The following is a 23289-nucleotide window of genomic DNA, read 5'->3' as shown; positions in this document are numbered from 1 at the left end:
ATGAGCTACTTGGAATATTGTTTCATAATCTGCTTCAACATTAGAGAAGATACATAAGATTGTAACATATTGTTACTGTTAGCTAAGAGCATTTAATCTCACAAAAAAAGACAGTGGGTTTCGAGGTTCGGCTGCAAAATATGGATGGGCAATTTTGAGAGTCTCATGATCCGAACTAGTCACCTAGAAGACACCAACTCGTCGCCCCCTTGTATTCAAGAACCCGCCAACAGTCCTGGCCCACACTATCCTTACATCTAATGAGGTGCCGGCCTACCCTATCAATGCACAAGGGCTAACTCTCTTACCCTGACTAGAAGAAAAGCAGATCAGACCACCTATAGTTTTGGATCTCAAAGCATCCTGATCCAACAGCTTAACTCCGAGTCTTGTTTTATCCTCTCAAAAGAACCAGACTAATAAAGTATAAATGCAGCAGTCGGTCAAAGTTTCTGCCGATCTTGTCAGAAGCGCCCAACATCCAATCGGTGGCAAACTGATTTGATTCCATACCCACTAATTTTCAGAATATCTGTAGTCTTTTGTACTTTTTCTTTTCTTTTTTTTGAGTTTTATATGTTATTTATTTCAATATTTTTAGCCGATTCACAACTGATTCAGGACCTGCCGATTTGGGCCGTATGGAAATCAGTTTTCACAACATTGCTTTGAGCAGATCACGCTGGCTTACCTCAAGTCAGGGCAGAGACCAAGGTTGTTGGTGGATCCGGTTCATTTGGTTCACTAATGCATAGTCATTTTCATGCATGAATATCTCTCCTTCCATAAATCAATTTGGTGCAAAAGAGACTCACATCTATATATGCATATAGTCACTCTCTTGAACAGTGGAAAACTCCAAATCAAAGGCACGTTAAGATTAAAACTCTCTGCCAAGGCAAGTAGGACAAGATTCCATATAAGAAACCAAAAAAATTTGTTTAGATCGAAGTACTAAACGTTCAATCTTAGTTTAGAGAAAAGGGTACCATTAATTTGATAAGTATTATACTCATAAAAGGGATAATATACTCAAATCCAATTAGGACCATGCCCCTGGTTTGAATAACTTCATAACCATAAATTCTAAGATTCGAACTTCCTTAATTTCATAAGATATTGTTATCGCAACTCCTCTAAAAGAAGAAGAAATTCACATGAAAAGCATAAAGCAAATAAAGAGAACAAAAAACCGCGAGTCAAAGAATCAACGTAATAACCACAATTGTTTCCCTTGAATGCGACTTTGACCTTTTGTGCAAGAGCATCTATTATATGCAGATTTTTTACAAGTTAATAATAACAAGAATGTAGGTTGAATTTCTCATATGAACAAGTGGACTACAAATAGAGCTTCTTAAAGAAGCAAATAGCTTCCAAGTTCACAGAGCGCTTAAGGGAACCTCCGTTTTCCTATATTTTCAGAAGCTCCAAGTAACTGGAACATATGTAGGATGGGCATGAAGTAAAGGAAAATAAAATTTACACTTTAACATTCATGTGGTTGTTTTGACGACTTCGTTGTTGACCATTGCAATGAACTATTAAGAAGTGGTGCGTCCTCATGCATATGTGATTCAGATTCTCTGTTCGTGAGTGCAGCACAGACAGCTGCCACCCTCTCTCTGTGCCGTGCCCATGTTACAATATACAAACCAGCAATTATGAGAGCCCCACCAGCAATACTGTCAGAACCAGATACAGCCATCAGTTTCCTTCTTTTTTGATTTCCCCTTACATCTATCTTGATTCTTGACACAATATTGAGATGAATAATGGATCATGACCAAGAGAAAAGCAAGTAAAGCAGTGGTGTGGCATGTAATGTGAGCAACTTCTGCTTTAAGCAGAAGACAACAATACAAAAGAGCATGCTTGATAAGGTCAAAAACTGAAGACCACCTTATGAACCAATCTGATCTCTCTCAACATGCAGCATGTGTCGTGTTACCGTAACCCAGAAATGTCTTTTTCTCATCAAGGAGTCTCTTACCATCAGAGAGAACAAGATTTTTGAGAAGAAAAAGAGGAATCCCCAAAGAGAAGCAACTAGCAAGGATAGCCAGAATTTGTCATGTCAACCATGCATGTAATCTAACAGAGTTGAAAAAAAGGTCACGAGGCAAGTGCAATTTATCCAGCCTATGGTTTCATTTGATTGGATATCCAGAAAATCAAGTGTGTCTCACCTGCACAATCTGATGAGGAAAGACCCCCTATGAATCTAGAAGCAGAGCAAAATAATGGGGGTACTCTATCTGGGTTGAATGTGTTCTAATTGTTTCCATGGACAAAAAATCTCATCAAAGCATATGGGCTTTGCCCATTGATCCCAGTTAAAAGCAGTCAAGACACTGTTCATCCTCAGACCCTATACAAAATTTTCCATAGTTTGTAAGGTAACTTTGCTGCCCATATGAAAGGAATGAAGAAAAGTTTGAAGAAGACAAGGAAAAGATGAATCACTGCCACAAATAATAGCTTAACAGATTGGGGAAGGTATTACTGCATAACGCTGTTGTCACGGACAGGATGATACAGGTGCTGAATAGGTTCAGCAGTTTTGACAAAAACTTTGTTAGTACTATAACGCAGTACACGGCCTGACTAGGGTGACAAGAGTAACACTGGATTTTAAAAACAGGTACTCAGAACACCTAGCAGTGCGCAATGTAATACAAGCTATCCCAAGATATCAGGACTTATTTCTTAATGACAAATGAAGACATTCATCATAACCTACACTCATAGAGTATAATGTGCATCTCTTCTGCCCTATGCACCAACTTCAGTGATATACGACTACAGATTATGTAATATCTTTTACATTCCAAAACCATGAACATTGTATGCCCTTCTGCCTGACCATCCTTTATAATGTAGCAAGGAAATTGTAACACCAAACACAACTATCATAAAAGTAGCTGATGAGCCTACAAGGAAACTCTCTCTCAAACAAGAATCATAGCCATGATTTGTCCATATATATAAGGTTGTCTTTACATACAGATATGTTGGTGTCATGTCAGATACGATATGATACCAATGAGGGAGATATTTATCCTAATCACATGATGAACTAATTGTGCAGTTTAATACGCTCAATAAACTCATGGAACTAGATGTAGATTTAGATCTCAAAGAATCTCAAAACACAATTAGCTGAACGGATCAGAATATGGGTCTTCACTATTGAGAGAACGAAAATGTGGTTGCAAGAATCCTATGTCAAGTGGGCGCTTAGCACATATCCTGCATTGACACAACATACTTCACAAATACACCAGGACATCTCATAGACACGGTCCAACAATTGTCAGACACAATCAATCCTTCATGATGAACTTCATATATTTTCTTTGTATGGTCATAATTCCTTATTTGAGTTTTACAGGTGCATTTTAAGAGTTTGTCATCAATTTTATATGCGCATTTGCACACCTCCTGTCCCAGATCCTAACTTTTGAAAATGTTGTCATACCAAGTTTTTTTTTTTTTTTTTGGTGCTGCCTGTTCATGCATCCAAATCATGGACACAATAAGAAGACAATTAAAGTTGCATGAAGTAATTGGTGCTGAAGTCTTACCTTCCCAAATATAAAGTGCTTCCAAGAAAAATCCGTGACAGAAAAGCAGATGCCAGAGGTTGGAGTGGGTTATATAATGCTACTAACGTCGGACCAATTATTTTATTGGACCAAGTCAGAAGCGAATAGTTGAGAGCAGATGCAACAACTCCCTAAAAAATAAATTCTCTTAGTATATTAGCACAGGGTGAGAAGGAAACTAAAATATCTAACAGTTAGAAGAGTCTAGAATCATTTGCCAGAAAAATGTAAGTAATTGAAATACAAGGAAAGCACACATCAATGGGATTCAGAAGATATAAATTTTAACATAAAAATCTTTTATTAAATTTCCTCCTGTTGGACCCAATGAGAAGGAAAGCTTAGTAAATGTTTGAAGCGGTCATGCATCAGACATAATGATTACAGATGAAACATAAGTAAGGACTTACTGCAAATATAACAGCCAGCACCTCAGACTTTGATAAAGTCCAATCTGTATTGCCACTGGTTGTAAACAATCCAGTAAATCCCATTAGCAGTGCACCAAAGAAATATGAATATGCAGTCAGTGACAGATTGGCAGGATACTTCACTAAAACTGGAGCCTGCAATCATTGCTAAAGCCTTCAGGGGAAACAAAGTGAAAGAAAGAAAATAAGCCATCCACATCAGCCAAAAAAAACTCCCAATTCTCATAACCATGTCTCCAAACACAACCAACTTTTGGCAGCTAGCAATAATATACATCACCCTTTTGTGTAGCTAAGGTTTATTGCGACCAAGACAAGCATATGAGAAACAGGACAACAGAAAACTAACTTATGCAGATGAGCATGGAATGGAAAAGGGTAAAGAATTTAGGCAAAAGAAAATGTCATATTACATACACAAAGATAGTGATCATGCCTTGTATAGTAGCCCGAGCTAATTTCAGAACACACATTCAAATATTCATGTAAAATCTACCTATTGACTGTTGACGCATACCAAAAGGTGCAGAAAAGCAAAAAGAGAAGGTAAGAACCAATGTCAACGCAAAGGAAGCATCATACTTCCAAGCAGCCAAAAACAATGAAAACCAATAAATTGCTCCATTCAGCCAGTGTGGAGGGTAGTTTGATGTTTTTTCTCATTCAATTTAAAAATCTTAGATCTACACAGTGACACAAAAAAAGACACTGGGAACATAAAATGCAACTTACCTGTAAAGCCAGGTATATGGCCATGCATAGGCAGTTAGCTATGAGACAAATGACACCAATATGCCATCTTTCAAGCCCAAATACCAACAAGCCATGACTCGACCACCCAACTGTCTCTATTTGGGATACTGCACTTGTATCACTGTGGGCATCAAGGTCCAGGACTCCATCACCAATTACTGCTGGACCCCTAAAGGTCGCCATCAGTACAGCTCCAGAAATACAGATCATCGTGCCAGAGACCTTCATCTTCCCCTCATTTGTAAGTAAGTTAACAGTCTCTGTGCTGCGGCAACAAAGGTTTGTGAGATGACAATCGAATTGGTGGCAGCATAGAGGTCCTAAGGGCTAACACAATCAGCCAAAAGAGATGAACATTTGCAGTCTTTACCCCATTAATGTAGCCAATATAAACGTAAACACAGGGATGGCTGGCTGTGTAGCTGCAGCATAAGCTGGGCTCGTGTATCCAAGGCCAAGGAGAAACAGAAGCTGGTTTCCAAATATCCTATACAGGCATTAACAAATTAATATGTTTCACAGCCCAGACACGAAAAATTGTTTGGGGACAATAGAAGCATAAATTCTTACCCAGTTAGACCAAGAAAGAAGAATGACACAAGAAGCTGACGAGTTAAGGGCGGTCGTGTCCTTCTGCATATAAAATAATAAGCATGTGATTTCATTCTTCCTTCTAACTCCATTTCTTAGCTACCAATTATTAACAGCAACATAATATAATCAAAAGTACATTTAAAATGATGTTAGGAGACACACCACACACTTTGCTGCAACAATTTAGAAAATAGGCATCCTGAATTACAAGGGCATTCCACAAATACCCCCCTTTTGGGATAGTAGCATCACCTAAATCATACAAACTACAGAAGTGCGTGTATAAGATGAAAATTCAAACATGAAAATTTCTTCTCATGCTTTTATTATCAATTACCAAAAACTAAATTCACACACTAAGCTCCCAAAATGACTAACCAAATAAGCAAATCAGCTAACATCTTCAAATGAGCAACCAATTAAGCAAATCAGCAAAATCCGGATTGCACAAGGTTGGGCGCGGCACAGGTTTCTCTTTCGAAGGTCAACAAAAAAACAAGGCAAACCTAACCCAAAAAAAAAAATGCAAGTAGAACTTGAAAGAGGTCATACTTTTCTCTGTAATAAGCGAATGGGGCGAGAAGGAACAGCGCTAACATATCTCTGTAGACGCAGAAGACCACCTGATTCATGCCGACGTTAAGCGCCAACTTCGTGATAACATGGTACACGCCGTTGTTAACCTGAATAAGAACCATGGCTGCATGAGCCTTCCAAACATCGCCGCCCACCATCAAATTCATGCTTCCTAAGCCGATCCCCTCGTTACCCTTCTGCTAATTCATTTTTGAACCGTTTCTTCAATGCCGGCCTCCTCTCTCTCTCTCTCTCTCTCTCTCTTATATTTGGTGACTGTATCGCGTGGTACATGATTTGGTCGTCGGACTAGTCATCAACGTCACCCTACTAATTTAGATTGTAATTCGCCGACTAATTGAGTTTATAATTCGCCGAACTTTCACCGTGGTAGGAGCAACATCGTCCTCCCCGAACGTTTAACCAGGTGAGATCCGCTCATCTCTCGTCTCAGCAGAGAGATCCCCTTGTCTCTAATCCTCGTTCTCTTGCTTTTGCTTCTGACCGACTCAACACTCGGATCTACGGCGTTTTCATTTTCATGTAAATTCAAATAAACATTAAAAAAAAAACTTTAAACTTACTTTTATTAAAGTTCACATTTCCTGGTATAAACGAGCCCAATTTTTTGTATTACCAGAAAAGCGTATGTTTGTAAGTAGGATGCAGCAACTAGCGTGGATCTTGCTGCTCTGATAACGGATGCTTACTAAAATGTAAATCTCTCAGACCAGCTGAAAAATCCATTTTAAGAATCCCCACTTTAACATTTAACATGTCAAACGAAGCTGATATAAGATCGAACCTTAAATTTCATTGACATCAAGTTAAGGAGCTTGAGGGAGAAACATTTAGAAGCTCTTCTTGTAAAGAAATTCAAATATTTTCCCCTTCAACTTCTTTTAAAATTTATTATTTTACAGCAAAACTGCAGGTTTAAATCTGAGTTACATGCTCAAAAATAGTAAAGAGTATGAGAATTATAAGAGGAGCTCCCAAGTTATTAAACTACATATTTTACTTATCCTTTATTTTCTAGATTTGTTTAAATTGATTGCAATCAGTTATGATATGCTCCTTGAAATAGTTTAAATTAATTGTAAATTATTCTTAAAATTGGAAAACAAGATGATTCAGCCCAATTCAATAGAATTTGAACCCAATGCAGTCTGATTCTCTGTATCATTTTATATAATGATTCACCTTCAAAACCGATGTTGACAGTATTAGTTGTTGCTGATGGTGATTGTGCAACTCATAAGCTTCATAACATTATACCCTATGAACATAGAAATTTCTGTGGCTTTTCCATATTTTCAATCAATCAAAATATGTTTGGAACCTTTCCTGTTTCTAAAATTTGGCAAAGGGAAGAGTGAGAATGCTGAAGCCACTGCAACCCCAAAAGAATCAGTGAGTTTACTAGAGGCGAACCACCTAGAAAACATGTGGGTAGTTTTCTTCGCTTCTGTGTTTTTGTTGCTTGACAAAAAAAGAAGAACAGAAGAAAAGGACATCAGGCTAACTTAACTTCAGAACTACCAGAAGCGTTATTCTAAGCTCTTTGTTACTCAATTGATTGCTTGAATTGCAAACAATTGAACGCTGAAAAGCAAGTTTTATGTTCTTCAAATTTAGTTGTTTGACTCGATGTTACCAAAAAGCAAATTCTGAATCGAATCCGAAACCAAACAATTCAGTGAATCGGCTGAACGTCATCGAAATCAAAATCGTCTATGAATCAGAAAAAAGAAACGCATCTTTCAAAAAACCAAAAGGAAAAATTTTCAAGATGAATTCATGGAAGGTGGACGATATGGCACTGACTTGAGCCGAGCAGTTCAGGCAGGCTGACCACACAGCACGTCAAAATTTACTGTAAATGAAGCTGGCCTCTGGTCCGGATCGGTGACTCAACTGCCCCTCAACCAAAAAAGTGCAGGCCAAATATTTTACGGCACCGGTAACTGCAACAACCCAATCTTATAAGTATCATTGAAAAGCAGGCTTAATACTTGAGGGATGGAGAAAATTATAAGAGCTGCTATGAACTATGAGGTCTGGAAGCGGACGAACATGGGACGGACAATGGTCGCGGCCGGTCAGAACCGAAAGGTGAATCCGGACCACTAAAAATGTATTTTAACCACAGAAAACTGGGTACCTGAAATTACCATTTCGTTTATCGCTATTTGAACGACCCCATGTCGACAAATCCATTGGTGGCTGTAATATTGTATCAGAATTTATATGTACATGCAACATTATTTGTTTGATGCCATTCAAACACCAAAAAAACATGTAATGCCAAGCCAAAAAAAGTTAGCATATTGTGGTAGACTTATTTTTCAAGATATTAAGATGCCTATATGACAACGTGATATACAACTTCTTTTCTACTAGAAGAATATATATATATATATATATATATATATATATATATATATATATATATATATATATATTGAAAAGAAGTTGTATATATAAGATTGAACGGAAAAAATAAAACATATTATTTTACAAGCAATAAACGTTTTGTAAGTGGTGCAGGTGCTCTGTGATTACCTTATTATAGTATTATTGCTCTCTAATATGTACATAGTTTGAGAATTTTTTTGGACTCCATGATGACACAATATGCAAAAAAAAAAAAAAAAGTACTGAATAGAAAACTTACCCTTTTACCTTAACTGTAATTACTATTAATAAGCGAGACATGTCAAGTATTTTCTGCTAAGCATTTCGATAGAAACCCTATCTGTATAAGCATACTAAAATATGACAATATACTGAATATGCATTTAGCCAGTTGGATAGGGCACTCCCACCCTTCTCATTTTCCGCTGGCTAGTCTAGTCGGAAGGTAAATGGTGCAAGGCCAATTGAAAGGTGATGTATATGTTTGAGCAAAATGCTATTCCTTCCCAACCCAGATGTCCAAATGAAGGCTGTCGCTATGCGTGGGGATGGAATTCCGATAGATTGCTTCGTCACTACAGCGACTCTAAATTCATAGTGCTTTGGGTCATCATAGAGATTCCTTCCAACCAAGAGGCCAGGTATGAAAATTTTAATATCTTGATGGGGTAAACAAAAGTATGACAGCCACTCAGTCCAATTATTGCTTTGTTGGGATTTTAGTGAGCTGCATGTTTTAATTTAATTCAAGGAATTGAGTTGAAATAATGTGTTGTTAATCTTTCATGCACTCGAAAAAACAGATTAGCTAAGTGGATACTTATTCTGAAATGTAATAAAACGGTACGACCTGCTCACCAAACTGGTGACCAAAGCAAATGAAAATAGAGATGCAGTAGTGATCATGTTTCATCTCGTTTTATTCATAGAATAAATTTCAGATTAATGTCGGAACGTGAGCACATGCATGAAAATTTGAAGGAGGAGCTGACGAAGATAAAGAGAACAAAGAAAGACGAATTGACCTTATAGTTTGAAATTGGTATAAAAACACTGGTGCAACCCGAATTGCTATTTTACTCAGTGGGGTCTCACTCTCAGGCAATCCAGAAGAAAATTACAACTGATTGGAAGGAAGTCTGCAATACCACCTTTCAGCAAGACATGCTGGATTCAGGGGGCCATCAACATGTGAAGGACACTCATATTCCTAAGATGGTCCGCACCTGACCTGGTGGATGCCTCAGTAATGACTTAGGTTCAGGATACTGGTTCCGTGGATCAACTATAGCACCATATATACGTTCATACACTTCTGCAAGGGCCTTTGCCACACCAACGCTAGCCTTTGACCTAAGTTGTGGAACCTGCATCTGCTCAAATTCCGGAAGGGAGCCCTCACTGCCAGTGATAATGGCAAAGAAAACTCTAAGACTCTCTGAAATTACAGGAGGCGATGTTTCCTCCATTGTTGCTAGAGGCAATGAACTGTCACTGGTTTGCTCTTCATTGATTAATCGCTGAATATAGGACATCTTGTCAGACAGACTACAAGCCCTGAGAATAGCATCCACTTCGTTGTCCACAAGAATGTTTAGCTGGGCCCCAATCATAGATGCAAGACGGCTTACATATTTCTCAGCAACTTCACGACCCAACAATGGCTGTTGAATGGCTGACAAACAGTTGATGAGGAAAATCGTCGAAGGGGTTTCAGCATGCTGCAAGTAAAGGACAGTTATCACCATGAATTTCTGGATCAATTGGGTCCATTCAAAATTCTGGACCACCATCTTCCAAACTCGAGAAAAGGAACAAAACCACATTAAGATACCAAATGCCCCATGGGAATTTTACATGCAAAAGAACAGAAACATGTTGACATGAATATGGATACTCTATCTGGAAAGAAAGACAAAGTAAAAAACAGCTTAACTCTATAGCAGCTCTCATTTATCAATCTTTGAAGGTCTGACACAAGATACCTTTATTAACTAAATTGAAAATACATGAATAAACTCAAATTTCATTTCGTGTCACTAAGTATGGTTAAATTTTTTCACTTCCACAGTGGATTTCTCATCAAAGTGTTCCAGTAAGAAGAAAATTAAGTAAATTAAGTTGATTAATTCAATATCATTCAGTGCATAAAAGAGGGGTGAAAAGAGAGGTGCACAGCATCAAATACCAACAGTGAGAAAATGGTGCTGAAAGACTATTAATATCCCTAAAAGGAAAATAACAATACTGCAGTAATACAACATTCAACTGACCTGAAGAGAGGAAGCCAAACTGTTGTTCAGAATTGCATCCACTGAAGAAGATGCGGATCGATTTAAATGACGTGAATCTGAGCCCAGTTTGTTCCGTCTGGATGACAAAGTTGTCCCTTTTGATTTTTGGGCATCTGCAGCCTTTTGGCACATCTGCAACAGGCTCCAGCAATTCAGTGAATGCCGTATCTTCAACCTTTTCTTATGCATTAAAAAATATTAACAGATGCAGCTACTTTATGATTTTGCATGGTCAGTTCAACTCTATTTATTCCAAATTCTTTCTGCTGGACGTATGGACAAGTACAAAATATCAAACAGAGTTCTCCTGTGAAAGCATGGACCTGATCCTCCAACGTTTTCCTCTCATTGGCATGAATATATGTACTGAAAATCTTCCACTTAATATAGATTTTCAGTAGCTAAAGAATAAATGCTTCAGATGTACATATCTAAGATGTCCAATTCAAAAGAGCAAGATAAAGGGAAAAATAATTTGACAATAAAGACAAGATTACATTACCTGGACTATGGGATCCAACAATGCAGATATCACTGGTTCAAAATCTGGCTTTTTCCCTGATGCAGGAACCATCATGCTGTTGTATGTATCAATTATTTCTAGCAGAACCAGAACACCTTCACTTACAAATGGTGGTGGGGATAGGTCAACTGTTATTATTGAAGGATACTTTAGGATCTTATCTCCTCTAGTTTTTAAGATGTCAAAGAAGGTCTGCTGAGCAGCATCTTTTAGAATCAACAATGTATTAGAAAGAGCGGTATCTTTTCCAAGCAAATCTTGTACCTGTGGGAGGAGAAAACTGTTTAGACAAAAATAAATAGAAAAGCATACAGAGGTAGAGACAAAGAAGCTTACGGTGTAGCTGTAAAATTCCAGGGTATTGCTGAGTTTATATGAAAGTATAAGGCTCGGCTGTGATTGCAGAACTTGCTCAACTCTCACTTTAAAAGGACGGCATACCCCTTCAAATATCCGATCAAGAACAAATGTTAGGTCAGTCTCCAATCTTGTTGAATTGTTTGCACCATCTTTAGAGAATCGTCGTGCAGTAGGACCAGTGTCAAGTGCAGCATCAGGATCAAAAAGAACCAGTACAAGCTCCCGTTCTGAAGCTAGAGCCTTACAACAAGCAAAAAACAACTCAATATGGCTGCAAACAAATGACCAAACAGAAAAGCAGAAAATAAAAAGTCAACAAACCTGGTGCAGCCATCCCAACATGTCTCCTACATAACGCAAAGGATCATGAGCATGCACTTCAATAGGCCTAGGCAGTCCACCAGGTCCACCCCGAGTCAAAGCACTTATGAACCGTCTAAATAGTGCATTATGCCTCATATTTGCCACCTAAATGGATAACATATCATGAGAGAAACTGGATGAGGCTTTGTCAAAGCTTGGTAAGGGCACTATTTTATTACCTTAAGTAATTGTTGGACTATTAGAAAACGTTACCTCTTCAGCACAGTATTTGAAAAGAACAGGTCTCTCCTTCAAACAACGAACAGCTTTCTTTAAAAGATCGCTAACTTCAGTGTTGTCACTGTCACCCAATTTCCTGCATTCGGCTTGCACCCACCTACCACCAGTGGATTTTGTTTTGGTAAGGCAGAACATAATTTGTGTTTACAAAAATAGCAAGACTTTAATAAATCAGATATTGACCATGAACTCTATAGGCAAACCATAAATTCTGTGTTGAGTAGAGGCAAGACATCCACAAATCCGACATTGACCATGAATTCCAAGTAAGAAGAGAATCAATAAATGTGGAACAGTTTTGAGCCAGCCAAGTAGCCTTTTCTAGGAAGGCTATGTATTTAAATGGACACTGGGAAACCAGACGAGCCAGTAAAGAGCATTGCTCTAACGTACTACGATTTACGTTCTGGGTAATGTATAACTGGTCCACATTTTTGCATATCAATACCTTATGCATGAAAGAGAAGAAAAGATAACAATTTAACAGTGTGACCCTGTATTCTTAAACATTACATCAACAAATAAATAAATATATATATATATATATATAAGTCAAACTGCATGATCATGAATTTATGTAAAACAAAGCAAACAGTTAAGTGCTCCACAAACAAAATTCCTATTAAAGTTTCTTTGCATGGCTTCACTTTTTTCTTGCTTTAGTCTGCTTTATACCTTCCCATTGACAGTAGTAAATTTATGTCTGGTTCCTACCAGAAAATTGATGATAGAAGGCTTACTTTAGTAACATTTCATTCCAAAATTAATTGCATTTGGTGGCAAATGTATAGTTTTCTAAAATAATCAAATATAATATATGTCATGATAAAACATCATTTTTCTGAATATAGGTGCATCCAATATTAATAATTCTTAATAGTACACAATTATAAGATGATGCGAGGCCTGTCTGGCATAGGTTCTTCTTAGAAATAGATGAGTTGACATCTAGAGGTGTGCATCTGTCTTGTTGACATAGCATACCAATTGACCACAAAAAGGATCCAAAAAAAATTAATAGAAAACGAAACAGTTATTATTGGTCATTGCCATGCTGATCATGCTTTATCTCATGTTTTACAGTGAAAGGTCAACTAATTTGAAGAACTGCCTTGCCATTCCCCATGCATGTTGCCAATTGCTGCTGTGTAAAAGTGATAAGTTGCTGCAGTCCATCCACAAACAGAATTCATGGTTTAAAGTCTGATCAAATCATTTAACAAGACCATCTTAGTCTAGAAAATGGCCGTATTCCTTCTTACATATACCTCAAAAGGCAGCAAAGCTGCAATTAAGAAGCACATTTTCTAATATGGAGAAAGCTTTACCTGCACAAACGCTCATAAGCACCTTCCTGGTAAACAGCCATCATATCCATCAACTCCAAACCTGCACGCTGTAACAAAGAGAGTGTTGACATTACACCACCACCATATAGTATTCATCTCTACTTGATTGATTTAAAAAGAAAAAATATACATTCCCCAGGTATAGGCGCTCAAGCCATTAAAACAACTGAAATGATTACTGAGCTACCCAGAGAAAGAAAAGTTTTTCTCAGAACTAAATGATCTATACAATGTACCGACCACAAAATCAACAAATGCTTAAAAAGAAAGGATTAATATTCTTCAGAGTAAAAGAATAACATCTCAAGGAGATAAAAGAACTAAATGAAAGGAGAGAATTGAGGACCTTCTTACAAGAAACTAAATAGAATTAGCCTCATATTTAAAGCTCATATTAGCAGAAACTTTAATCCTCATTAACCAAGTTAAACATGTAAAACCACATATTTAGGACCATATCAAGTAAATACCAATAAAACCAGTATGGAATTTCAAAGATAAGAAAAGGGAAAAAAATAAAAGCAACATGTTCTCACTAACATAGCATCCACAAATCTTTTCATATTTATCATGGATTCTAGCCCTAATGCCAATTGTCTGAGAAGGGAAGCACTGGTGCATGAACTTTTCCGATTAGTCCAACTTACATTATATGCAGGGGCGTAGCCAAGGTAGGGCCCGCTTGGGCCTTGGCCCCACCTCAAAAACTTTTTTCTTTTAAATTTACATGTAAATTTTAAAAAATTTCACTTGTTCTATATAAAAATTTTGAAAAATGATATTTCGGCCCTAGTCAAAATTTAGAAACTTTAATTCGGCCCGCCTAATGAAAAATTTCTGGTTCCGCCCCTGATTACAGGGACACACAAATGTGTTATGAGCCTAACCAAACAAAAACTGCCTCATATAAAGATAAACAAACCTCAAAGATCTAGGAATTATGATAACTCTATATAAGCTACATAGGCTGCATCTTCACAACCCAGAGATTTCCATCCCAATATCAAATTTTGAAAATTAAACCATGATCAGAACATTCCCATCACAGGAGTTCTTTCATGATGCTGATAGTTGAATAGTGTTTTGCATTGTGAAACCATACCAACATTAAAAGAGCACCAAGACCTTGATAAACACCGAAATTAACCCATGAAAGAAAAAAACACCAGAGACAGATCTGTGAGATAGAAAGTGCCCACGTCTTTGTAGATGATCATCAGATTATTGAATGTATGACGATCCATGCATATATAGGCACATTACTAATATGCATTAACAATAAAGAAAGGAAGATAAATACCTGATGATGTGTTCTAAGCAGTATCTTGCAGTTGGTATGGATCTCCTGAACACGAGAAAGTGCTTTGAAGAAATTCTCATTCAAATTTTCCTCCCTTAATGCAATTATCTGTAGTTGAATTGATGGCCTTAGGTAAGAACCAGATCTTAGTCAAATTATGCTAAAGACTCTGAAAATTTTACAGCTGAATAAATCTCAAACCTCCTCATTGGAAAGCTGATAATCACGAAGAAAACAAGAAACTATCTCCTGCCTTTGAGTGGTACTCTCAAGCTCCTGCTCAAGTCTCTCAGTGGTACTAATAATATCTCCGGTTATTATGTTACAGTTGCTCAACGCCTTTGCGATCCTGTAAAATTTGCAATATATATGATCAGACACAAAAAGTCATTTTACTGTTTTAAATTTCAAAAACTTGAATAATAACAGTACAATTACAATTGCAAGGCAGTTTAACGATCATATATTTCAAGTTCCAACCCTGGTGGGTGAGAACTCAAGGTATCCTTTGGATGATCTTTTCTTAAGGGTCCAAAATATCATTGCCTGGATGTCATTATCAGAGGTGCTGATATGTGACTTCCAGAGATATCCAAAACAATCCTTGCTTAGCTCTGCAAAAATGAACTGTTCTCAAAATGAATCTCAAACAGACACAGCCTCAAAATGATCACTAAGGCTGCATCAGCCATCTAAAGCAACCATATGTCTCAGAAATGAGAAACAGAGATCAAGGGCACCTCAATCAGGAGCCAGAACCATCAGTTACAACAATAAGGATCCAAATGAGAGATAGAAATCAAATGCACCGCAATCAAGCACCAGAAGCATTAGTTAGAACAATAAAAATCACATGTGGGAAACCTTTGCACTGATGTAGGCGATTTTTCTTAATTATTCAATCACCATGGACACTTAAATACAACAAAATCCAAGCGTTATCACCAACAATTCAGAATCACAACAACCAAAACTACAAAAAGAACTGGGAACGGAAAGAGCACGGAAAAGAAGACATACTTATCGCAACATTCGGCCAATCCGTTAACGTCTTCCTCCACACGATCCAGTGCCTGCACCAACGACATCGAGATCAGAAAAGAATTTCAAGCACAGCCCACGAATTCGACTTCTATATCCTTCTCAACGCCAAAAATGACGGCCCCAAGAAGATCGAATTACGACATTGGCAACGATTTTCACGGGATGATTTATTTCCATGCCTCTAATGCGGGGGACGCAGCGAGAAGAAACTCCTGGTTGATGGAAAGGGAGCGCTTCTCGATGGTGGATCTGAGGTGCCTGCGGTCGTGCGGGGTGTTGGTGGTATAGAAGGTGTCGAGGGTGGCGAGCGACGCTGCCACCTCCGGCGAGTCAGTCCGGCATTCCAGCACCTTCTTCAGCTTCCGGGACAATCCCGGCGCCAGATCCACCGCCATCGCCCTTCTCTCTCTCTCTCTCTCTCTCTCTCTATGCTACGCTGATAGGGGGCCGGGTCTGCCCTTCATCGGCTCGTCCCCTTCTCTTCTGTACGGGCACAGAGGAGTGCACAAAGCACCGGTATTTCCTCAATTTTCTCGCTCCTTTTCGTTTCCTTTTTCTGGTTTTCTTACATCTGCAGGAAATCGTAAGCCGCCCCAGACAACAGGATCCACTGGAGTTTGGGTGGATATCCAAGGATTAGTTACGTTATATTGTTCAATTCGAGTGGGAAAAGAGCCACAGCTCCCTTCCCTTCCCTATGCCTTTGCTCTGAAACTCAAGTGGAGACTGGAGAGCCGTGTTCATCATTTGCCGTTTACATAAATAGCTTATGAAAATCAAACTGACGGTTAAACTTTTATTTGCCATCAATTGGATCAACTATGCTACGCTATGCCCTTCAAGTGAGCCGAGACACAAGCTGTCTGGCTCGAGCACCATCCCTGTCTATTTTGGAGGTTGGAACAAACTATTTCTGTGGCAAATCGTGGATAGGATATTAATGCATCCATTCCTACCCATTTTCTCCAGCTCACAACCACTACCAAGGAATGGAAATGCGTTTTTGGAGTTACCGATTGTTAATTAGTGAGACCAAGTTCAAATTGGAACCAACGTGCTTTGGATTTGAGTACATCTGGATCATTTGGAACAAATGATTTCAGAAGCTGCACAGAAGCCAAGCGGAGAATTTTTTTTTTTCAGTACATTAGAGAGGAGCAACTCTTCATACTAAAAACATTTGACCAACTTGATTTTAATTTGAGAAGCTGGGCGAAGAAGTGCAACTCTGACGAGAAGAAAAATTTTCACCGTTTTGGAGATGTAGTGATTCACGTTGACAATTTGCTCACCTTGTTTGATTACTTCTCGGCGATTGAAAACCTTCCTCTGGAAAAATCCACTTATCTGTGCAATCAAACATCAATTGATGGCTTGGTTACGAAAACAATTTTTAAGTCATCGATTGAACTTGGATGAGTTACATAACTTGCACATTCATATATTACATGCGAGCATTTTGTGTGAAGCAGATTTTATACGTAGGACGAGATGGATCGCGAAGTTTGAAGGGAAAATCAAAACGGAAATCTGCTGAAGAAGAACGCCCGATCATGCTGTCCCATGTACCTTTTAGACCTGCGGATTGCAGCTGAATAGCTAGATGTGATAGAAAACTTAAGTCTCAAAATTGCAAAAACGTTATTTTCAAGTGTCGGGAAAATGCAGACTTCAGACGACTAATCAGCTCTCTTAGTCCAGATTCATGATGAGTTTGCAAGAAACAATGGTTGGTTTCATGTGACAGTCAAGTAAGCGGCCTTCTAAAAATGAAATACCACCAACAACCACCTGTTATACTAGTGCAGATACACTTCCCCACCTAGCAATCAGCAGAGCTGCCTTAGTATGAGAATTAACCTGCTTACACTCAACAACAGCAAGGACAATGCACTGCCTAACAATAGACTAAGAACTGGATTTCCTGTCCTGATAAGCCAGCTTATCTACATTGATCAATTTGTCCAGTTCCTGATACAAACAAGATGTGTGGGTGTGAAAATGATTTTCAGCTCACAGTCAAAAATCATTTAGGTCGTTGGAATCCGTAAATACACGAGGGGACCAGAAAAGATGATGAAAAGAGGAAACACAGCACAGACTGAATCGATGAATAAAAATAGACCATAAAGATCATCCCAGTTATACACCAAACAAAGGAGACAAACACCGTCCGCACGATGTGTCACAAATCAGTTTGAAATGCACGAGTGCCCGAAGACCCATTATGGGCTTTTTTTTATGTATGGAGGCATCAGATTCAGCAGTTCTCGAACTGGACGCACAAGCAGGAAAGCACCCCACAAGATGGAAAGGAGTAGCCGAAGATCTATAGGGGCCAAGAGCACCAACAAGCACACTATATGCACCTCGGGAAGAAGGTTTGGCCTACATAACCGCCTGCCATGGCCCTTCTTACATTTGCTTCGAATAGCCTAGGATTGTCTCTCAGAACAACAGCAGCGTCGTGGTTCAAGGGATCTTCATGATTGGGTTGCTGCATGCAAAAAAAAAAAACAGTGGCAACGGTTCAGATCACCCTCTACAGAATTTTGAAGGTAATTCAGAATAAAGAACGAGATAACAGACTGATATCCATGCAGCAAAATGCACACATTAAAACATGAAAAATTAGAAACTTTCAGAGCAACAGCTGCTTGGCAAACAAGAAAACAATTATCAAGCAGATCCCAAAGCCAGTTAGCCCATCTAAACAGTGCTTCATCGTTAATAAGCAAGAAACAGGGGAAACAAGATTTCAAACTTCCTCAGTTCAGCGGTGAAGACCTGTCAAGATCACTGTAATGGTAATATGAAAAGATTAGTTTCATCTGCACCAACAACAAGCGTAGGCTAAAAATAATGCTGCCACTCAAGCGTCATGAACACACCACAAACACTATGACTAAAGTTCACAAATACAAGTGGCATTTTAAAAACTTGCAAAATTATAATCACAGGAAACAGGAATAAAATAGTTTAACACAACCAGAGGTCCAGAAGGCAACACTTGTAAACACAAAACAAATTCTCAGCTGATGGAAAAAATAGAGGACTAAAATTACCGTGAAAAGATGGTTCAGGCCATAAATTATTGTATTTATATTAAGAACTGGTTTCCAATCTTCACGCAGTATGTTGAGGCACACATTTCCCTCTAGGTCAATATTTGGATGGTAAACCTGCAAATATTTTGAGAATGATACTGTTATAACTTATAAGCTAAGAATATGCTTGACAAACAAAAAACATAACAAAAGTGTTGCATCAATAGTCAAGAAAAGTACCTTAGTTCTACATTTGACTTTTGGCGCCTCGTGTGGATATATTGGAGAAACCTGAAAAGTAAACAAAAATGTACCACCTCTGGCACACAAACTTAATGTCACACATACATCACCTTAAGAGAAACTTACTGGTGCATCAGATGGAAGTTTTAGCTAGTTCAGCATGTTCAAATATACATGGTCCGTTTATGGAGTTTATGGAAGGATTGGATTTTGCAGAGAATATTCATACTCTAGTACTAACAAACTGACAGAAGATGATAGAGATTTGAACGGATGCAAGTCACATGAAATTGATAAGGCAGATAATATATCTTACTGATAATATCCCTCATCAGGCCTGATGCTGATCTCAAAGTTCATCAAATCATCCTTCCCATTGGGAAATGATATACTAGTCGTTTTTGGCAGGTTAAGCTCACTAATATCTGCACATTGCAAAGTCAAGCGATAAGAAATCTTCCAAAGAAAACAAATATTTGCAAAAATATAAACTCAGATGCACCTATCAAAATATTTTGAGAGTCGCAATATTCAGGAAGAAATAATTAATATTTGCTTAACATAAAGCTCAGATATATCTATCTGTATAATTGCAAAATTCCAAGGCTCATCTTGTTCAAATTTTATTTCATGACTCAACTGTAATCCATGGGAGGGAAATGAGACGTCCAAAAGCTACATATGATATCACAACCTAAAAAAGAAACAGAGATGTCACCCAGCCCCTTGATCATTAACAATAAACACAGGCAACAGGATACCGAAGAGTTCAACAATGTAAACAGATGGCAGCATGCTGAAACATCTGAAACCAATATCAGGCAAATGGCAATACAGCTTTTACACCAAAGTTTTAGAAGGCTGCTAGCATATCCATAGGACAGCATATTAGTTTGCTGCATAAGCTCATGTTTAGCCTATCCAATCCAAGTAAAGCATGTGTATCTAAAAAGGTTTACTTCTAACAGGTAAAGAACTCCACCGCTCGTTTTTTAGCTCTATCGCACCTTATTCAATATGGTAGCTTACCATCGTCTCCTAACTAGATATATTGAGTATCGAAGTTAAAGACAAAACCAGCAATCATTTTGCAGAGAAACAGCCATGCCGTCTACCTACTCCAAAACAACAGCCCATTTATTTTCTATATCAACTACTGAAAAACAGTATTAAACATTGTGAGCATCAGTATGTTCATTGAAAGTAGAAACCTTTATGAAGCCGTAACTCCCCAGCCGTTTGCTTCTTAATTGGCCTGCCATTGGCATTCTCGGCAGCTTCTCTTTGTTTCTCCTTTACTTTGAAAAGCTTAATCATTTTACCTACATATTCAGTTTCCCAGAGTCATTCATCAACGATAAAATATCAGAAAATATAACACACAGAGAACATAGAATAAAGAACAGTATAAAAAAAAACAGTGGAGGCAGTAAAACAAACGCCTGATACAATTCAATCGAATATGATGAAAGATTCAATTTGGCCGAACATGCTAAAGACAGAATGCTAGAAATATTTACAGTTTACACAAACAATGCAATTTCGGCACTATGAATGCTCTTTTACTTTATCATGAGGAGTTCAGGATGCCCATAATGTGACCAACTGAAGTAAGTTTAAACTAGCTTTCATGGCAGCTCTGTGTTTCCAGTAGCTTGCCTGTTATTTTAGCATCAAAACATCGTTAATATCTTTATTTTTGGGGAAACCTCTCTCTCTCTCTCTCTCTCTCTCTCTCTCTCTCTTTTATATGTACTTCACTGTTGAAAGGGGGTCAGGCCAGTGTCCAGATCGTTCAACTTTATACAATGGATATGCAAAAGATAAAACTCCTAAATTTTAAACCATGACTAGAGCTCCCTTGAAATTATATGAGAATGAAACCAAGGTTGGCATGTGGATAGTGTCAATGAACTCGAAACAGCGGAAGATTGAGGACATCAAAACATGGCACCTAAACATATTTATGTTCTACGAAAAACTAAACTCAGTATGGAAATTTCATCGAATAGCGTCCACTGTGATTAGGTTCCACCAAATCAGTATACCATATAGAAAAACAGGCGTGGACCACGCCATCCCAGTCCCTCCAAAAAGTAAAAGGAAGAATATCGCCAACAGCACCACCAACAATCCAAAAGTTCAAAACAAGAAGCCCCTTCATCCATAGGCAATTTTAAGCAGGACATAGTCCGATTCAATCATCATTAAGATCCTTCCAGTTCTGTAGCTCTTTCAAATTCTAATTCAACCATGCATGAAAGAAGATACACCACCAACAAAGCAAATCAACGACACAGTCCACCAAAGGACCCCATAAAATTCAAGCCATACACTCAAAGAAAGAAAGGAAGAAAAAAAAAAAAAAAAAAACTTTCTGAGAACCTAAAACAGAGCTTCTTGAAGCCCCAAAAAAACCTTGACACGGAAATCAAGGGCCACCCAACTCTAAAAAACCGGGAGGACCCTTACCAAAGATGCAAAAGAACCTCTTCGCTGTTCTCTACTACTATCCCCTTCACACAAACAACTTAAGCAGTAATCCTCCCCACCCCCCGGGCAGAAAGGAGAAAAAAAACTGGAAAAAAAAAATTATGCGGCACCAAACAAGTTTAGAAAGCAAAAGGAAGCCAGATGAAGAAAAATCAGACAACCAAGCGACACGGAAGAGGAAGAAATAAGACGTAACAAAGGAAGAGAAAACAAAAATCGAGAGATAAGAAATAAAACAAGAGCGGAAGAAGAAAGGAATGAAATTTACAATCGTATTTTACGGCGAAAGAGCGATCGGTTTATGAATCAATCGGCCGGAATTTTTTGCCCCTTTTATCTCTCTAACTTAGCGTTGGGTTAGGGCTTCCCCTGTCTTCCTCTCCTCCAACGCGACGCTTCCCCTACAAGCTTTACAGCTCTCTCTCTCTCCCGTTCAGGCCATGCGGATCGTGGGCCTTTTATACCCTCTCTGTTTACCACCAGGATGACCCACCCAAATAGCGGCTCGTCTCGGGTCCGGTCCCTCATTGAGTACTGAACCCGCAATTAATCCAATACCCATAATCCTGTTTTATTAAAAACTTTATTTACAAATTAATCCTCTTTTTTTTTTTTTTTTTTACAGCCGAAGTTTCATCTTTACGGTTAAGAATTGCTTTGTCATTAATTGTCAACTTGCACATAGATCTTACTTTTTATAGTGTAAATCTTTTATCTTGTTTTAAAAGTAAAGAATTGTGTTCGTGAAATCTCCACAATGCTTCACCTTGCTTGTAAATCTCTTTCCTTCATAAGTGTAGACCTGCATCCAATAAATGACGAAGTTTTTTTTGGTACAATATGACCAGCTTGGAAAAAAAATAATAAATGTGATAAATTTTTAAAAAGTTTTAAAAAACTAAAAATTTGGGGGAATAAAATAAGTTTAAAAAAATAATAAATGTGATAAATTTTTAAAAAGTTTTAAAAAACTAAAAGTTTGGGGGGAATAAAATAAGTTTAGACATTAATAACAAAAACATGTAGATTTGCAACAAATGAAAAATGAAAAATGAAATAAAGAAAACTATTTGGCATTAAAAAAGTAAAAAAAAAAAACACGAAAAAAATGTTAAAAACGTTTTTTAATGTTTAAAAAACATGTTTTTTAAGTTTTAAATAACCGTTTAATTCATCGTTTTTTCACATTTTTTTAAAAATGTTTTTTGTGACTATAATTTGAACTATGCTTTCAGGGTTTTTTTTTATTTTATGAACGACTTATTTACCTTTAAGTGTTACATTTTTAATTAATTTTTACCCCCGTTTTTAGTGTTCACTATAATAACTGTAGAAAGAGGAGTATTTAAGAATAGATGGAACTTGAATATTGTATTTAACTGTTTTGTTATTAGATTCAACTATTGACTTTGATACAGATAACAACAATCTTATACCATATCTGAATTTGATTATTAATTGAGTATCTAATTTAACTAGTTCAAATTTAGATTTGTAGGTGGATTTTTCTCCTGTAAAAACAGTTAAATGTTGTTGTATCAGCACTTTCTATTTTTATTGTCTAAAAGCAATTAATGATTATTTTTAACGAGTTTATATTTAAAAAGCGATACGACCAGGAGGGACCTGTCGTGTACCGACAATACCGCGTGT

General features: G+C 37.7%; 3 protein-coding genes across 3 annotated transcripts; all 3 read right to left on the bottom strand.

The window, feature by feature from the left end:
• Positions 1-1239: 1239 nt before the first annotated feature.
• On the bottom strand, positions 1240-6451 carry LOC116266323 (WAT1-related protein At4g19185-like). The gene is made up of 7 exons (XM_031647488.2): positions 5939-6451; positions 5363-5425; positions 5163-5279; positions 4772-5057; positions 4019-4174; positions 3588-3739; positions 1240-1685 (listed from the first exon to the last, which is right to left on the bottom strand). Exons 1-7 carry the CDS (start codon positions 6127-6129, stop codon positions 1490-1492), a joined length of 1161 nt encoding a protein of 386 aa, XP_031503348.1. The 5' UTR covers positions 6130-6451; the 3' UTR covers positions 1240-1489.
• A 2926-nt stretch (positions 6452-9377) lies between these two features.
• LOC116266331 (conserved oligomeric Golgi complex subunit 6) lies at positions 9378-16598 on the bottom strand. The gene is made up of 11 exons (XM_031647497.2): positions 16033-16598; positions 15830-15882; positions 15011-15158; positions 14810-14917; positions 13489-13556; positions 12134-12257; positions 11879-12025; positions 11534-11797; positions 11177-11461; positions 10654-10806; positions 9378-10101 (listed from the first exon to the last, which is right to left on the bottom strand). The coding sequence occupies exons 1-11, from the start codon at positions 16246-16248 to the stop codon at positions 9583-9585; spliced, it is 2085 nt and encodes a 694-aa protein (XP_031503357.1). The 5' UTR covers positions 16249-16598; the 3' UTR covers positions 9378-9582.
• Positions 16599-17952: 1354 nt separating this feature from the next.
• Positions 17953-22082, bottom strand: LOC116266101 (NEDD8-conjugating enzyme Ubc12). Its single transcript, XM_031647195.2, has 6 exons — positions 21905-22082; positions 20355-20465; positions 19460-19568; positions 19141-19219; positions 18919-19035; positions 17953-18350 (listed from the first exon to the last, which is right to left on the bottom strand). The coding sequence occupies exons 2-6, from the start codon at positions 20458-20460 to the stop codon at positions 18213-18215; spliced, it is 549 nt and encodes a 182-aa protein (XP_031503055.1). The 5' UTR covers positions 20461-20465; positions 21905-22082; the 3' UTR covers positions 17953-18212.
• Between the last annotated feature and the right edge of the window lie 1207 nt (positions 22083-23289).

Source organism: Nymphaea colorata, chromosome 12 (genome assembly GCF_008831285.2).
Source record: "Nymphaea colorata isolate Beijing-Zhang1983 chromosome 12, ASM883128v2, whole genome shotgun sequence".
NCBI lineage: Eukaryota > Viridiplantae > Streptophyta > Magnoliopsida > Nymphaeales > Nymphaeaceae > Nymphaea > Nymphaea colorata.
Note: the sequence above shows the minus strand (reverse complement) of the source record. Positions and strands in the feature narration are given on the sequence as shown.

Excerpts from the sequence above, each read along its gene's own strand:
- LOC116266323 (XM_031647488.2), bottom strand. The coding sequence starts at position 6,129 with ATGAATTTGATGGTGGGCGGCGATGTTTGGAAGGCTCATGCAGCCATG. Across the intron at positions 5,426-5,938 it reads TTCGCTTATTACAGAGAAAA|AAGGACACGACCGCCCTTAA; the intron begins GTATGACCTCTT and ends TTTTATATGCAG. Across the intron at positions 5,058-5,162 it reads ATATTGGCTACATTAATGGG|CACAGAGACTGTTAACTTAC; the intron begins GTAAAGACTGCA and ends TTGTTGCCGCAG.
- LOC116266331 (XM_031647497.2), bottom strand. The coding sequence starts at position 16,248 with ATGGCGGTGGATCTGGCGCCGGGATTGTCCCGGAAGCTGAAGAAGGTG. Across the intron at positions 15,883-16,032 it reads CTGCGTCCCCCGCATTAGAG|GCACTGGATCGTGTGGAGGA; the intron begins GCATGGAAATAA and ends TCGTTGGTGCAG. Across the intron at positions 11,462-11,533 it reads TGGAATTTTACAGCTACACC|GTACAAGATTTGCTTGGAAA; the intron begins GTAAGCTTCTTT and ends CTCCTCCCACAG.
- LOC116266101 (XM_031647195.2), bottom strand. The coding sequence starts at position 20,460 with ATGATTAAGCTTTTCAAAGTAAAGGAGAAACAAAGAGAAGCTGCCGAG. Across the intron at positions 19,220-19,459 it reads CCTGATGAGGGATATTATCA|AGGTGGTACATTTTTGTTTA; the intron begins GTAAGATATATT and ends TTTGTGTGCCAG. Across the intron at positions 19,036-19,140 it reads AAGTCAAATGTAGAACTAAG|GTTTACCATCCAAATATTGA; the intron begins GTACTTTTCTTG and ends AAATATTTGCAG.